Source organism: Rhinatrema bivittatum, chromosome 6 (genome assembly GCF_901001135.1).
Source record: "Rhinatrema bivittatum chromosome 6, aRhiBiv1.1, whole genome shotgun sequence".
NCBI classification, from domain to species: Eukaryota; Metazoa; Chordata; class Amphibia; order Gymnophiona; family Rhinatrematidae; genus Rhinatrema; species Rhinatrema bivittatum.
The window spans coordinates 263,009,683-263,026,375 of NC_042620.1; the positions used below are offsets into that span (position 1 = coordinate 263,009,683).

At 46.6% G+C, this 16,693-nt stretch overlaps 1 protein-coding gene across 2 annotated transcripts in view; it reads right to left on the reverse strand.

Moving 5' to 3' along the window:
* LOC115094226 overlaps positions 1-13,186 on the reverse strand; it is a 39,924-nt gene extending 26,738 nt beyond the window's left edge. Inside the window, exons 1-3 of one of the 2 annotated variants that reach the window (XM_029607053.1) lie at positions 12,869-13,186; positions 12,481-12,592; positions 985-1,078 (exon numbers count right to left, since the gene is read on the reverse strand). In XM_029607053.1, coding sequence (XP_029462913.1) covers positions 985-1,078; positions 12,481-12,592; positions 12,869-12,986 — 324 coding nt within the window. In that variant the 5' untranslated portion in view covers positions 12,987-13,186. The remainder of the gene's footprint in view (positions 1-984; positions 1,079-12,480; positions 12,593-12,868) is intronic. The other variant, XM_029607052.1, reaches the window with a different exon arrangement.
* Positions 13,187-16,693: the final 3,507 nt, after the last annotated feature.

The following is a 16,693-nucleotide window of genomic DNA, read 5'->3' on the forward strand; positions in this document are numbered from 1 at the left end:
GATACAACATGGTTAGAACTTGGCAAAGAGAAACAAAAAAAAGCAAATAGACAGATTAACACACCCCTACTTTCAGAGTCTCTCTCCTCAAAATTCCACCTTCACCAAACTCTGGATGTGACAGAGCTCTGTCTCACAGATCCTTCCCTCAATCCGTCTCAGGCAGCACCCAACCCAGAGAAGTACTGCGGTACTCGCCATACCCACCAACAGACTGACCCCGAACAGAACCCCAGGTCAGAGAGCACTCGCTAGCCTCCACCTCTTCCATGTGATATAGGCCTTACTGCTTAAAATGGATCTCATCTCTCAGCGCTGGGCTGTAATGATGACTTACAGCCCTTAGTTTCTTGTGGTAGAGACTGCCGCAAGAATTAGAAAACTCTGCGGCACACTTATGTAAATTTACATTCACTTTACGTTAATACTCACAAAATAAATTTTCCTAATTTGTGTGGGCCTGTCTAGATAATTTCTTGTTTTTTCATTATGCCTTCTGCCATTTTAAGTTCTTTTCCTTCTTTTGCATTCTCTCACTTCCTTTCTCCCATCCCTTTTTTCTTCTCATCCTACTTTTACTATAACCCCTCCCTTCTCTTCTTCCTGCACTCTTCTCCTCTCCAGGCTCTCCTTCCCTCTCTTCTGTTTGCTTCTTCACCAGTCTATGAAGCCTCTTACTTCTGCCTCCCTCCCGCCCCCCCATTCTCTTGCAGAACCAGGACCCCAATCCCTCACTGCTTGCCTTCTTCCTGCTGCCTGAGGCCTCAGCAGTGTGGTAGGAAAGCAGGAGCTGCAGGCCAGTGAGGGGCAGCTGCAGTGGCATGGGAGTCAGAACTGAGGATGCAGCTGCAGCTATAAGCAGTGGCAACACAGGAGGACAGTTTCCCATAATTCTACAACAGTTCACTGGCAGTTGCCTTGGCTTCACACAACTGTGGTTCCTGGCTGTACATAAGGATAAGAGTCCCTTTCCCCATCACTCACTGTCAGAGACTCCCGCTTCCGACCACTGGTGATGAAGCTGAAGCCCTGGGTTTCTATAGCCACGCCTGTTCGTTGGATGTGCTCCTCTATGTACCTGTGAGAGACAGGGAGGCTGTCGCTTATTTCTGAAGAAAACATGTCATAGCCAACATGTCCACAGTTAGAGTTACAGCAAGGCACAACATTTCTGGTTGCTAGTTTACCACTGGCAACTGGAAATTTTACACAGGTGAGTCGGAACCAGTCCTGGAGTGGGAGAGAGAAGCTGGAAGCAATGTTACTCCTACCTCTTCTCATAGCCTATTGGTTGTTAGGATGAGCGCTGAAGACAAATAAGTTTGAGTTGGCTGTTATTTCTTCACAATTTTGTAAATCACCTAAAACTGTGGACAGGCAGGAATAAATCCACTATGCAGCTGCATAATGACACTTCATTAAACATATTTTGATATTACGCATACAGTCGCCCCAGTTGTTGTTCCCCTATTTATATATATTATGTTACTCTATGATGAAGCATTTCACTATTTATTATTGTTGAACTGTTGACCTGTTCTATGTTTATTGCTCAATGTTCTATGTTCGATGTAACGCCATAGCCGCGACAGTTATGTTCAATTGTAAACAGATATGATTTGATATCTTTGTTCAAGAATGTCGGTATAGAAAAATTTGAAATAAATAAATAAATAAATCCTTTAAATAAATAAATAAATAAAGCCAGGAGGCGGCGGGAATAGCCGTGCCTGAGGGACCTGTTTCTGGCCTCTCGTGCTGTACTGGCGGTGTAGCACTCTGCCTTCTGAGAGGAACGGAGAAAGTGTAAATAAGAAAGAGGTTGCGGTGGGGATTGCTCAAAAAAGAACAAGGAAAGGGCAAAGTCAAGAGGTGGGTGAGGTAGAAATACTGCATGTGGCAAGGAGAGCAGAGAGGGATGCAAGAGGTAGAGAAGAGGGATGGGGGTGAGAGAAAGCAGGACAGCAAGGGGTAAAATGAGCAAAAGAAAGACGGATCAGGTCACAAGTGGGAACTTTGGAGTCTGTTCACGTGTCCGTGCGCAAATATCAAAAACTGACTTGTAGATTCTAATGCGCCTTTTCAGCAGGTAGGTCCCCCAGTAAAGCAGAATGAAACAGAAGACACATGGTGGCATTAGCCAAGATACAGTGACACCTACATTTACTTGCTAATTTTCATTCCTGTAGTACCACAAATCAGTCCAGACTCCTGGGGCTTTGCCTCCCTGCCAGCAGATGGAGACAGAGAAAGTTTCACAGATACTGTGAAATGTTTGTAAATATGTTCATCCCCTTATCCCCCTTCCCCTTGCTTGACTTTTCAGGCTCTCTAGAGCCCCTTCTCTCTTACGCATATCATCTCCCAGTTCTCCCCTCCCCTGTTCCATGTAATTTCAACCTTTCGTTTCAATGTAAACCGATATGATGTGTATTTTAATGTCGGTATAAAAAAGATGTTAAATAAATAAATAACATACTCTACATAACCCAGTGTGCTACCTGCAGTCCCTCAGTATTGACCTGTACCCAAGCCAAGATGACAGCCACAACCATAAATTTCTAAACAAACTAATAAGCAAACCCCCTCCCCTCCGAGCCGGAAGAAAGTGAAGTTGCCCAAAAAGATAATGGAAAACATGTTTCCCATATTTAACATAAGCGATCAGCATTGAAAACCTCCAACTCCACACTATATACAAAGCAACATTACGAGCAGTGACTCTTCCCCCCTCCCCCCAGTAAATGGTGGGTTTATGGACTTATCTTTGGTACTTCAGGAACAAAAATTAGCAGGTACGAACCAATTTTCCTTTCCCTGTATGTACCCAGATCAGTCAAGACTCTTGCGATGTACATAAGCTCCCCTTAACTCGGGTAGGACCTGGAGAGTTCCGCTCGTAGAACACTCTCAACCAAAGCACATGGAAGCCGGAGCCCCGACATCCAATGGATAATGCCTAGCAAAAGTGTGCAACGACTTTCCCATAGCTGCCTAGCAAATTTCATGTGGAGACACCTGTTGTGACTCAGCCCAGGAAGTCTCCTGAGAATGTGTCGAGTGCACCCCTAAACCCCCTGACAACGGGTGCCCTTTAGAAATGTAAGTCAACTCGATAGATTCCTTCAGCCACCACAGAATGGTAGCCTTAGTTACTTATTTCCCTTCTTTGGACCACTCCACAGTACAAAGAAGTGATCCGATCTATGGAAATCATGTGACCTTTAGATACTTCAATAATGCATGCCTCCCATCTAAGAGCATAAGCTCCCCCTGCATGAGACGTAGAGAAATCCAAATCTAGAAGAGCTGGAAGCACCACTTTCTAAGATGGAATGCGGAGACTACTTCAGGCAGAAAAAAAGGCACCATGCACAAAGATACTCTCGAATCAGACACCTCTAGGAAGGGATCTCGACATGACAGTGTCTGGAGCTCCAAAATTCTCCTGGCTGAACAAATAGCCACCAAGAAAAACACTTTAAAAGTCAAGTCCTTAACCATAGCTCTCTTTAGTGGTTCAAACCAAGAATCACACAATCCTCTAAGGACTAAATTCAGATTCCAAGATGGACAAATGTTCTGCACCTGAGGACACAAGTTCTTAGCTCCCCAAAGGAACCGTACAACATCCGGATGTGCGGTCAGAGGATACTCTTGTGCTTTACCCTGGACTCAGAGTTAAAGGCCAGTCCCTTGACCAGAACCTTTCTGTAGAAAAGTCAAAAATGTGTGACACCACAGCCTGAACAGGCTGAGGCTGTACTCCATCAACAGCAGACAAGGACTTGAAGATCCTCCAAATTCGCACATATGTCAAGGATGTGAAAGGTCGCCTAGCCTGCTATAAGGTGGAAATAACTGCTTCAGAATATCCTCTCCATCTCAGTTGTCTCCTCTCAGAAGGGAAGCCGCCTGACCCAAAAATATTAGGCCCTAATGGAAAAGAGTTGACCAATGTCCAAACCTCAGGGGCCTGTCTATGGCCATGTTGATCAGATCTAGGAAGCATGGTTGATGTGGCCACTTTGGAGCTATCAGGATCACATTGCCCGGATTTTTCTCTACCCGCCATAATCCCTCATCCACCAGAAGCAACGGAGGGAAGAGGCAAAGAAGAATCCTTTGAGTCCATGGCAGCACCAGAGCTCCAATTCCTTCTGTACCATGTTCTGCTCAGCAGTTTTAAAATCATGACGTCTTGGTGATCTCTTTGGTCGGGATACCCCCCCCCCCCCCCATCTTCTATGAATGAGACATATCGCTGCCTCCAACAGTTCCCATTTCCTGGGTTCTCTCAGACTGAGAAAATCTGGCTGAACCTTGTTCACTCTTGTGATGCCAGCTGCTCCAAGTGTTGCTCTGCCCAGAGAATCAACTCCCAAGCCTCTCGAGCCACTGCCTGATTCTTGGTTCTGCCTTGACAGTTGATGTAGGCTACCATCGTTGCGTTGTCTGATAGGATCTGTACAGAATGGCCGTGTAACCTTGGCAGACAGGCAAGCAATGTGAAATGCACCTCTCCCATCTCTGATTGATAGACCATGAGACCTCCTGCGCTGGCTGATCTTGCCACACCACCCTTCATCCGGAGAAGCTTCCATCAGTGGTGACTATAACCCAATTCAGAACCTCCAATTCTGTACCACGCTCGAGAGTGGTGAGAATAAACCACCACGAAAGACTGTCCCCCTGGCTTCCCTCTCTAACAAAGAGGAAGATGAAACTTTTCCAATAACAGATTCCAGCGGCAGAGAAGAGACCCCTGCAGAGGCCACATATGCGCAAATGCCAATGCATTAATTCCAATGTTGATGCCAGTAGAACCCAGGACCTGTAAATAGTCCCAGACCCTGGGCACCGAAAGCTCTAGCCGAAGCCTAATCTGACTCTGCAATTTCAGCAATCTCTCTCCCTGAAAAACACTCTTTCCACCAGCATGTTGAACAAGCTCCCAGATACTCCAAAGTTTGAAAGAGGACTAAATAGCTCGTTGCTAGGTTCCCCATCCTAGAGCCTTCAAGCACATTGGTACCTTTTGTACTGATTGTTGACAGAGGTTCTCTGATTTTGCAATAATGAGCCAGTCATCCAGATACTGAATGCACCAACACATCCTCCTTTTGCAATGCGGCTGCCCCCACCACGATCACCTTGGTGAGAGTACGTGGAGTCATTGCCAGCTGAAGGGAAGGGCTCGAAACCAAAAACGTTCCCTTAGGACCATGAACCTCAGGAATTTCTGGTGCTCTGGCCTGATGGCTATGTGCAGATATGCCTCTGTTAAGGCAAGAAATGCCAAGAACTCTCCCTTGCAAACTGCCGCTATGACGGACCTGAGTTTCCATGCAGAAAACCATACAGGCTCAGGAAATAAGTCCCATCAACCGCAGAGGGCTGAGTTTGCTCTGGGCTGCGCTGCTCTTCTCCTTCGGGCCTATGCTGCACGCACTTGTATCTTAGAATGGTCTTCTTCCTGCGCACGCTTCCGCTGCATGCCACTTCCTCTTCTGGGCCGTGGGGTGGGAAGAAAAGACCTTGCTGTGAGGGCCTCTGACTGAGTGCTTCTTCCAGCTCTCCTGCTGCATTCTGCCCGGGTTGTCAGCATTTCAAGCCCAGGTTGAGGAACAGTTTGCATCTTGCTGGGGCAGGGGGGAGCAGCTGAGCCAGCGGTGGATCGAGAATTGTGCAGACACACTTGTGTGTGTTTGGCGACACATCGGTTAATGCAATGTATGGTGTTTTTGAAGCAATATAAAAATGCACGTGAATGCTTGGAGCAACGTGTTCTATAGGAAAATTATTTATTTATTTCATAATGTTTATATACCGCCTTTACAATTCAAAGAATTAATCAAAACGGTTTACAATAAACATACATAAAATAACATAAAAGTAACATAAAATTTGACATAAAATTTAAATTGTACCCGCCATAGCAATCAGTTAATACTAACCATATCGAGAACCAACAAAAAGCACTAAAAACAATTAAAACATGCTAAAAACAAATGGATAACAAAAGAAACAACAAATCGAATATGAGAGCATGGTAAGGAAAGTTAAATTGAGATGGTGAAAATTAGTTCATACTTGCTAATTTTTGTTGCTGTAGAACCACAGATCAATCCAGACTCCTGGGTTTTGCCTCCCTTTCAGCAGATGGAGACAAAGAAAGTTGTGCTGATACTGCCACATAACCTGGTGTGCCACCTGCAGTCCCTCAGTATTCACCTGTACCAAAGCCAAGATACCAACGAACATAACTACAAGTAACAATCACGTCCCCCTGAACGAGCAATAGGAAGTGGAACCTTATAATGGAAAAAACCTTTCCAGCCTTAATGTGAGAAACTAAACAAAACATGTGCCGTTCGTTAACCTATTTACAATAATAGATCAAGCGGACTCTCCAATTCCCCCCACATCAACTGGGCAAGATTCTGGACTGATTTGTGGTACTACAGGAACAAAAATTAGCAGGTAAGAACCAATTTTCCTTTCCCTCTTCATACCCAGATCAGTCCAGACTCCTGGGATGTACCCAAGCTTCCCTAAACAGGGTGAGACTGCGAGAGTCCCATTCAAAGTACACTTTCACCAAAGCCCATGGCCTCCGGAGCCTGAACATCCAAATGATAATGCCTGGCAAAAGTGTGCAACGATTTCCAAGTAGGCACCCTACAAATCTCTTGTGGCAATACCTGTTGACATTTGACATTGAGATTGAGTAGAGTGAGCCCTTAAAACCTCAGAGATAGCACGACCTTGACAGATGTACGCTGAACCTATCGCTTCCTTCAACCCCTGCTCTATGGTGGATTTTGAAGCCTTCTGTCCTTTTTTTGCACCATTCCATAGCACAAAAAGATGATCCGACAATCGGAAGCTATTAGTGACCTTAAGATACAACAATGCCCGTTTTACATCCAAGAGTCTCAGCTTTCTCGCATGAGGCACTGCTGCATCCAGGTTTAGGAAGGCCGGAAGCTCTACCGATTGACTCAAGTGGAATGACAACCCCACCTTCAGGAGGAAGGAAGGAATCTTACGCAACGAGACTCCGGAATCCATAATTCTCAAAGAGGGCTATCTACATGACAAAGCCTGAAGCTCCAAAATCCTTTTAGTGGAACAAATTGGCACCAGAAAAACAACCTTTAGGGTGAGATCCTTCATAGTTGTTCTTCTAAGAGGCTCGAACGGAGCCAAGGACCAAGTTAAGGCTCCCTGCAACTTGCCTTGAAAACAGCCCCATGCCACCACCTGAATTCTAAGGGAGTTAGAGGCCAAACTCTTCACCAACCCCCTTTACAAGAAGGTCAAAATGTGCACCACAGATGCTCAAGTCTATTCAATCCCCTGCTCTGCGCACCAAGACTCGAAAACTCTCCAAACCCTCACATATGCTAAGGACGTGGAAGTCTTCCTAGCTTTTAACAGAGACGAAATGACATCCTCGGAATACCTTTTCTACCTTAAACGCTTCCTCTCAAAAACCAAGTACGAGCAGAAACAAGCTGCCTGATCTGAAAATATGGGACCATAGTGAAGAAGCTTTGGTAGATGGCCGAGCTGCAACGGCCCGTTCACCGCTAGATTGACCAGATCTGCAAACTATGGCCACCGAGGCCATTCCGGTGCCTCTAGAATCACCTCTCCCAGATTAATCTCTACTTGCTGCAATATTTTGTCCACCAGCTGCCATGGCAGAAACACATACAGGAGAATATCCCGTGGCCATGGAAGTACCAAGGCATTGACCCCTTTTGCTCTGCGTTCCCTTCTGCGGCTGAAGAAGTGTGGTGCCTTGGCATTTCACTGAGTTGCCATCAAGTCCATGTGGGGCATGCACCATCTGCAACGAATAAGACGCATTGCTTCCTTAGATAACTCCCACTTTCCCGGATCCAGCTGTTGACTGACAAAATACACCTGCACCACTTCCTGTTGGTTGATGAAAGCCACCATCATCGAATTATCCAACAAGATACTTTCTAGCAAACCGCACAATAGAGGTAGAAAAGCCCATAACACGAACTTCACCGCTCTCATCTCAAACCAATTGATAACACCTCCTGTGCCAAATGAGTCTGGCAGCGATGGTAACAACTATCCAATTCGGAACCTCCAAGTCTACTCTGCAACCTAACTGGTCCTGACCAAACCACCATGAGACTGGATCTGGCTATCTCCATAAGAGGTAGTGACAGATGAAACTGCTCTGACAACGGATTCTACAGAAAAGCAACACCCTCTGCAGAGGTCTCATGTGAGCAAACATCCAAGGAACCAGCTCTGAAGAGGAAACGATGGAAACGAGAACCTGTAGGTAATCCCAGACCCTGAGAATTGCTCTCCAAAAAAAACAACCCGAGAATCTGCCTCTGCAATTTGCAAACATGTTCCCTGGTGAAAAACATTTTCCCAATCCTGGTGCCAAAATGTGCCCATTTTGGGGCACATTTTGGCACCAGGATTGGGAAAATGCACATTTTGGGTGCTACAACAGATCATTTTGCACAAGATTGGGAAAATGCACATTTTGGTGCTACAACAGATCTCAACTGTTGTAGCACCAACACCACTGCCTGTCTGCAAAGGACCTCTGACTTCACTCAAATAAGCCAATCGTCCAGATATGGGTGAACTAGAATGCCCTCCTTCCTGAGAGCCACCACCAAGACCATCATCTTAGTGAAGGTCCTCGGAGCAGTCACTAACCTGAACGGAAGGGTGCAAAATTGAAAATGTGTCCCAACGATCAGGAACCTCCAATGATCTGGATGGATCACTATGTGCAAATATGCTTCAGTCAAATCCAGAGAAGCCAAGGACTCTCCTTTGTGCACTGCTGAAATGACAAGGGTGCAAGGTCTCTATCCGAAAAACGAGGAACTTTGAGAGCCATGTTCACCTTTTTTAAGTCCAAAATTGGGAGGAAGGTCCTCTCCTTTTTTGAGACCACAAATTAAATGGAATACCTTCCCATTCCTGGCTTCTCCTCGGGGATGGAACAATGGCTCCCAGCATCTCTGATTTATGGTTTCCTGTACCACCCCCGCCGTTTTGCCATGGAAGTGCAAGGGGAGACCATGAACAAGTCCTTTAGTGGATGAGCAAATTCTAAAGCGCAAACTTCTCATCACACTTAAGATCCACTGGTGCATCGTGATCTTGGCCCACTCCTCGTCAAAGAGAGTCAACTGACCCCCTATAGCTTGCACAGAGGAGTGGACGGCCTTGCTTCTTTGGGCGGACTTGGCTCCACCAGCACCCTGGCCGGAACCATCTCTGTTTGGCTTTCAACCTCGAAAGGACTGATTCAATGACTGCTGTCTTCCAGTGCCTTGCTTCTGGGCAACTCCTGAAACCCTATTCTGCCAAAAACGCCTATTCACCCTAAAGCGAGAATGCGCAGGAAAAGATTTTTCCCCCTTTCAGCACATCCTCTGGCAATCTATGCCCTTTCTCCTCTCCCAGATGTTTCTTGAGGTCTTCCAAGTCCTCCCCAAAGAGCAGTTTCCCTTTAAAAGGCAATGCTCCTAACCGAGACTTGGACCAAACGTCCGCTGACCAGTTCCGTAACCAAAGGATCCACCTGATCGAGACCGCTGACATCATAGTTCTGGAGGAAGTTCTGATGAGGTCATATAATGCACCTGCTCCATAGGTCACCACAGCCTCTAGCCGCTCGGCCTGCTTTGCCTCTGATGCAGACATCGCATTTTCAGCCTGCAACTGCTGAACCCAGCGCAGATCAGCCCAAAGCATAAAACTCCTGCAAACCGCAGCACGTTTGCCTAGGGCAGACACCTCAAAAATCTTTTTGAGATGGACTTCCAGCTTCCTATCCTGCATATCCTTCAGAGCTGCAGAACCAGCCACCAGAATGGTTGTCTTCTTAGTGTCCACAGACACTGAGGCATCCACCTTTGGAAGTCTCAACAGCTCAAGCACATCCTCTGGCAATGGATATAACTTATCCATTGCTCTACCAACCTTCAAACCAGTCTCCAGAGTATCCCACTCCCCGAGTACTAACTTCTTAACTGACTTATGAAAGGGGAAAGCTTTTGCTGGACCTGTTAAGCCATCCCTGACTGGATCCACCTCTGCCTGATCAGATTCTTCTTGCGGAACGTTTATCCCCGGGGATCAGGAGCCACAGCTTTTCCCTGTGGAAAGACGAACTACCTTCGGATCGTCTCCCTCAACAGTCAGGGATCCTGTCCTTCCGGAGAAGGATCGGCCTCAGGAGGGTCCTCCGCTGGAAGATCCCCATCTTCTGAATCCTCCGAGGCCTCGTCCGCCACATCTGATTGTGTAGACTACTAAGGACTCGGCGAATCCTCGTCACAGCGCTGGCCCACAAAACCCTGGATCTCTTCCTGGGCTGTGGGCCCATTTACCCCTCTTGCCTGAAAACACGCCATCCCATGGCTTTCCTGGCCAGGTACACTTTGTGCAGCAAAAAGACAGAGTCTGATGAGAAGGCTGCAGGATCATCATAATCCTCCCCCAGGAGGTCCTCATCCTCCCTCGACTGAGCCCCCTGGCCCTCTAAGGGGCTCTGACATTCCGGGGACAGCTGTGGAGGGAGATCCCCCTCCCTTCCCCGTGGCTTCAGCAGCTGCCGCGAGTGAAGACAAAATGGCTGCCATTCCCAAGTTAATTGGGAAGGGGCCTGCTGCTGCACATGCGAGCCTTCCAGGCTCTCACTGTTCCCCGACGCTGCAGTTGATGTTCCTGAGCCGCCCTCTCCCCAGGAACAGAAGCTGGTACGGGACAGCCACGTGCATAGCCACACACGGTGCACTTACTGCCACATGGTTTGACTTCAGCCTGCCCGACCACGTGTGCAGGCAGCTGCCCAAAGGACTTCAGAGAAACACCATGAGAACTGCTGCAGCCAAGCCCCTGGCAAGGCTGCCACCCTGATCTCCACCCAGGGTCGACCAATACTTACACCAAAAAAAAAAAAACAAAAAACTTTAAAAAGAAGGGCAGCAGGCTCTGCAAGTCCTCCTGGGGGAGAGGGAACTGGCTCCACCAGCTGCTACACCCGGCGACGAAAGGACCGAACTATTTAAGGGTCCCCAACCCCTTGCTCGTCCACCTCAGCACCAGGAGGGATGGTCCCACAGGACCTGCCAACCTCCCGGGAGGAAATCTTCCAACGATCTTCTCTGTTTCTATCTTCCTTTTTTTTTTTTTTCCAAAACTAAAATTTCCAGACTGCAGGTTTTGCACATCTACCATCTGCTGGAGACAGAGAAATACTGAGGGACTACATGTGGCACACCAGGTTATGTGGCAGTGTCAGAAAACTTTCTCCATCTCCATCTGCTGGATAGGAGGCAAAACCCAGGAGTCTGGAAGAATCTGGGTACGAACAGGGAAATGCACACTCTCTATTTTGAACTCTTTTTTATTAAAAAAAAAAAAAAAAAAGGCTCCATCTTCTGCAATCACTACAGGGCTACCACATCTCTGATATGGCCATACTGCTTTTCTGTAATAAATCAGGTTCTGTTTGGGGACATCTTTAGAAAACACCTACTTCAAGATGAATGAAAAGCACTGGGAAGCTAGGAAAGGGTACAGCTGGTTTTAATGTCGGTATATAAAAATAAATAAATAAATATACATCTCTCATCCATCTCCCCAGCCCAGGAGAGAAAGCTGAAGCTGCGACTAGCACCCTTATACCCGGCATAAATGCTGTGCCATTACTTCCTCTCTGTCCCCTCCTGGAAACACCACCACTGGTATTCACCGTCACTTCTTCTCCCACTTTCAAAATTCACCATTTCTGCTAGCCCACAAATTTGAAAGTGACTTTTCTGTCTGACAGACACTTGCTACTCCTCTTTGATCTGAATGATGTCAGGTAGGAAGACATCCTAACTAGTATAAAAATATATTTTAAATAGAATAGAGCATCTTTAGGAAAGGATTATTGTATAGTATATAGTGCTTGCTTCTAACTTATTTTTGGAATACTTATAGGAAGTTTAACTCCAATTCTGAACAATTTTCCATGGTAAAAATAGGAAGGCAAAGTAGCCCTTCTTTTAGAACACTTCTCTGCGTTGCAGGGTAATAACTAAGCTAATTACCTTGCAATTTGCATTTAGACATGCTAATTCTAGTACTATTTTAACCATTCAAAAAAACCCTGTTAACTACCAAGGTTAATTTTACATAGAAAAATGTACAATAAAACACGGGTTAAAACCCACGCTAAGGTCCACCCACTTTATTACATCAGCTCCCTGGTACAGCATCATAGATCATAGTTGATTTCTGGTTCTTCCCTCGCTTCTTCACAACTAGAAAGAACAAAGGAGATGGGGGGAGGAAAGAGGGCGAGCAAGGAAGAGGAGAAGGCAAAACGCCAAAAGGACAAAGGCGAGAATGCGTGGGAAAGAACTAGGATATGAAAGGAGTAGGGGGCGTGACCAGTAACAAACATACCAGTTGATGAAGCTGCTCTTGCCGGCAGAGTGATTCCCCATCAGCATGACTGTGATCTTCTTGCGAGGGACCAGGAGGGTCAAATTGAGCATCGAGGCCAGAGCAATGAGACCTTGGGGGGGAGAAAGAGCACGAGAGAACGGAATAAAATATCGACCCACCGAGTTCCTTGGGGGCCAAAGCGGGATACTCTTTTCAAAGTGCGATAACGGGACAGACCAAGATCCCACCCACATCTGTTCGACACGAACACACCGATCTCCTACTTGGTGCAATAGTTCCCCGAGACTCCCAAGTCTCTGGCTCAGTGCAACAGTCAGTCCCATGCCGGCACTCACCGGTCTGCAGTTCGGAACAACGACCCCCCCGCCCTCCCCACTGCACTCACCAGTCTCTGGCTCGGTATACAGCCCGTGACACTCCCGCAGAATCTTCTCATTCACAGACACCACCCCAGACATGGCATCCGCATTCGCCACAGCTCTGGACTTCAGTTTCCCGGACATGCTGGCAGCTCGGCGTCAACCGGTCCCCACAGCAGGATCCCGGCTCTCTCAGTCAGCCAGGCTCCGGGTGTCAAGCTCCGCCCCCAGAAGCCGAGCCCGTGGAATACTGGGAGGTGTAGTCCGAAGCTATGGGGTGTTGCCCTGTGGTCACCATTAATGTCGTCAAACTGGAACTAAATCCCCCAAAACTCCCCCCACGTTGGGATCCTGGCTGTAGCCCGGGACACGACGCCATGTGTCGGGACTCAGGCATTATGGGAAGCATAGTTATCTGGTTCATGTGTTAAGAGGGATTTTCCTACATTTCTGACTACAAACCCCGTCAACACTTGCACCAGAAGTACTTTTCTTAAAGTGGGATTTGGAGAGTGGATAATACAAGACTTTTACATTAGTGTTATGTAATATTGGTATATATTTAGTAATTGCATGCGTAAAACTTTGAGGAGAAGGTTTGGCATGTGATTGTGTTGGGAAATAAAGTCAATAAATAAATACTTTTGGGAATATTTTATGGTAATGGCCGTTAAGTTTGTCTTGTGCTATGCAAAAAACAAACACTAATAGGAGCTATCACACAACTTTCTCTTTCCATACTTCTTTTTTTTAAAGAGAAAGATAATAGGTTTTCTCTTTCTGCCTTTCGGTTTAGACTTGTGAGTTTCATTTTGTATTTTTTCAGGTAAAAACGATTAACATCATCCCAATAATGGGAGATCTCAGCTCCTTTATGTGACTAGCACTGCACTCTTTCACTCTAAATGTTTTGATCAAAATTGGTCATCTGTCCGAAGTCATAACTCTGTATTAACCACCTAAGTGGTTAAGTGAGATTCTTTGCTATAACAAGCCTTTCTCAGTCAAGGAATAGTTCTCCATCCTAATTCAGGTGAGCTAAAGTAGAAGTGATGCTGTTAAAAGGGCAGGGGTAAATATAAATCATCTTGTGGAATTTATCATTACGTTTGGAAAGGGTTCCACAAAGAGGGCATATTATTTAATTTAGTTAAGATGATGCAAAGTGCACAAAAAAGGTCACATGAAAGTGTTTATTAAGACTGCCTTGGATGCTAAGGAGGCAGATATTCCAAAAAAGCTATTCTCCTAAATTTTGGCAACTAAATTGGGTAGTTATTTTCAGCAGAAAATTCACATTAATTTAGGACTTTTGTTCTTTTGCGTAGATTTAGGTACCTAAATTAGATGCCTAGTACTAAAAATCAGAGCTAAGCTCCTTTGTCTCCCTATGCTAATTCTGTCCATGTAGCCACCCACTATTTTAAGACCTAAATTTAGGAAGTCAGCCCAAGTACATTTTCAAAAGAGCAATTTAGGAGCCTAACTCCAATAGTTAGCATAAACCCGTTGAAAATTGGCCCCAAAGTTTTTATGCTTGAAAAACGGATTGAAGCAATTTCCACCACTGTGGTTGCCATGTTAACCATGTAGATATATAGAAATGTGTATCAACAAGCAAGTTGTAGGAGCTATCTTTTTATTGGACTAACAATATATCTGTGGCTAGCACTTAAGAGTTAGCCTCCCTTCCATAAAGGAATTTTTCCATAAAGAAATTATCAGAGCCTCAAATAATAGATTTGTTGGGGACAAATTCTTAGTAATAACCATGCAAAAAGAATCAAAATATATGAAATGCACCAACTAGATATGTTGGACAAAATGGCATTCACCAAAACATATTAATCTTCTTCATAATCCCAGACATCAGCAGAGTGTTCAGCCCAGCCAGGTAGGCTGAGGCCCAGAGGCTTGATTTGCAGATTGGAATGGATTACAGGGCTCTGGGAGGACCATTTCCGTATTTTTATGTTTTGTTTTGGGGTTGGTTTTTTTTGTTGTTGTTTTAATATTCATTTTGGTTCAGGAAACAAAACAAACATCAATTGAACCAAAAAACAAAGAAACCCCCCCTCCTCCCTGAAATGAAAAAAACAAACCAAAATGAAATTATTTGACCTGCACATCCCTAGGGACCAACACAGCCCAAGTAACCAACAGAGCAAAGTGTGTTAGAAAGAAGAGGCAAACAGCAACAGAGGCAAAAGTCCTCAGGGGAGAGCGAGGAAAATGGAGGGAATAAAAAGTTCATGAACATAGACAAGTTTATTAGAAATTGAGCAAGCATATCCATGAAGAACATGAGAGAGGGAATCAGTAGAGGAATATATATATAAAAGGTTAAGGGGTTGCCCGGTCGATGTATGTAAATAATGCTGCCTTGAAGGGCCAGGGTTTGGACTGATATCACCAGATGAGAGAAGAAGGAAGAGGAGAAATAAAATGCAGAGGTAAGATGGCAGGGAGAATGATGAGGGAGTCTTAGAGCGGCAATTAGATGAGAAGGAGAAAGTGATGAAGTTCATGAGGTAGAAGAAAGAATGGATGGAGGAAGGGGGCAGTGGGTTTCAGGTTTGGAGATGGGCAGTAAGTGTTTCGCTGGAAGTGGACCCTTGGCCTGGCGCAGGATTGGTACGGCTCTCTGAGGGTTCCCAGGGGACGCCTGCCGCCAGGAGGCGGAGCACACAAGGAGAACGAGGCTAGCTGGAGCTTCACCAATAACAGTCCGGGGGCTCCTTGGGTTGAGCCCTTGGATTCCCAGACCGCCTGGGTTTAGGTGGGCCTCTGAGGGTCTCCCGGAGAGGTAGCAGAGAGTTGTGCCCACCACAAGCAAGGGTGTGCGGCTTGTGGAGATCAGCTGGACTAGACCAGAACGGAGAGAACCGGAGACCAAAGGAGTAAGACAGGAACTGGAGGTCCTCCGGTCAAGATAGGCATTGCCTATAAGTATAGTTAGAAGAAGGCGCGGGTAGCATCCGAACAGGCCAGCCTGATGGTCACCGGGGCAGCGAAGAGAGTGTCCGTATGGACCGCAAGGGTCAAAGCCAAGGTATCCGTCCGAGGGTAGTCAGCCAAAGCAAGGGTCAGTTCCAGATATCAGTCCAATCATGGTCAGAGGCAAGCAGGGGTCAATACCAGGAATCAGTCCAGATGTGGTCAGGCCAGCCTAGGTCAGTACTGTGAGATCAGTCCGAGAAGGTACAACCTGGGTAGCGGGACAGGAACAGGAACAGACGCTGAAGCACAGGAAGGACCACGGGAGCACTGGAAGACACAGGAACGCAGGAACACTGGAACAGGCAAGGAAGAGAATGCAGGAACACAGGATGGCAACTAGCTTCTCCTAAGAGATGACCCGTTTGCCAAGGCGAGGTTCTGGGGGCAGAGCCTCGCCTTAAATGCGGAGCCTAGGTGACATCATTGGGCGGCGTCTGGGCCAAGGTTCCCGCCCTGGGCCCTTTAAAGGGCGGAACGTGGGCCGCGCACACTCCTGGGGCGGGGCCGAGGACGCTGAGGACGCAAAGCCCCGACAGGAGCTCCGCTGCGAGGTTGGCGGTGAGCGGGGAAGGGACAGAGGACGCCGAGAACTGGCAGCCGAGGCGAGGGAAGAGTGTCCGGAGCTTATGGAGGGAAGCGCGAGGTGAGCAGGCCCGGTCGCGGCACCAACGCAGCCGGGAGGCGCAACAATTAGACAGGGAAGGGTGAACTTCAGGAAGAGTAAGGGAAGTGAAGCTGCAGGAAAAAGAAAAGAGAAATACCTTTCAGTAAAGAGGTACCTAAAATTCCTAACTGGCAATAATTGCAGTTATTGGGAACAATTAGACATATTAAGAAAAAGACTTCTCTGC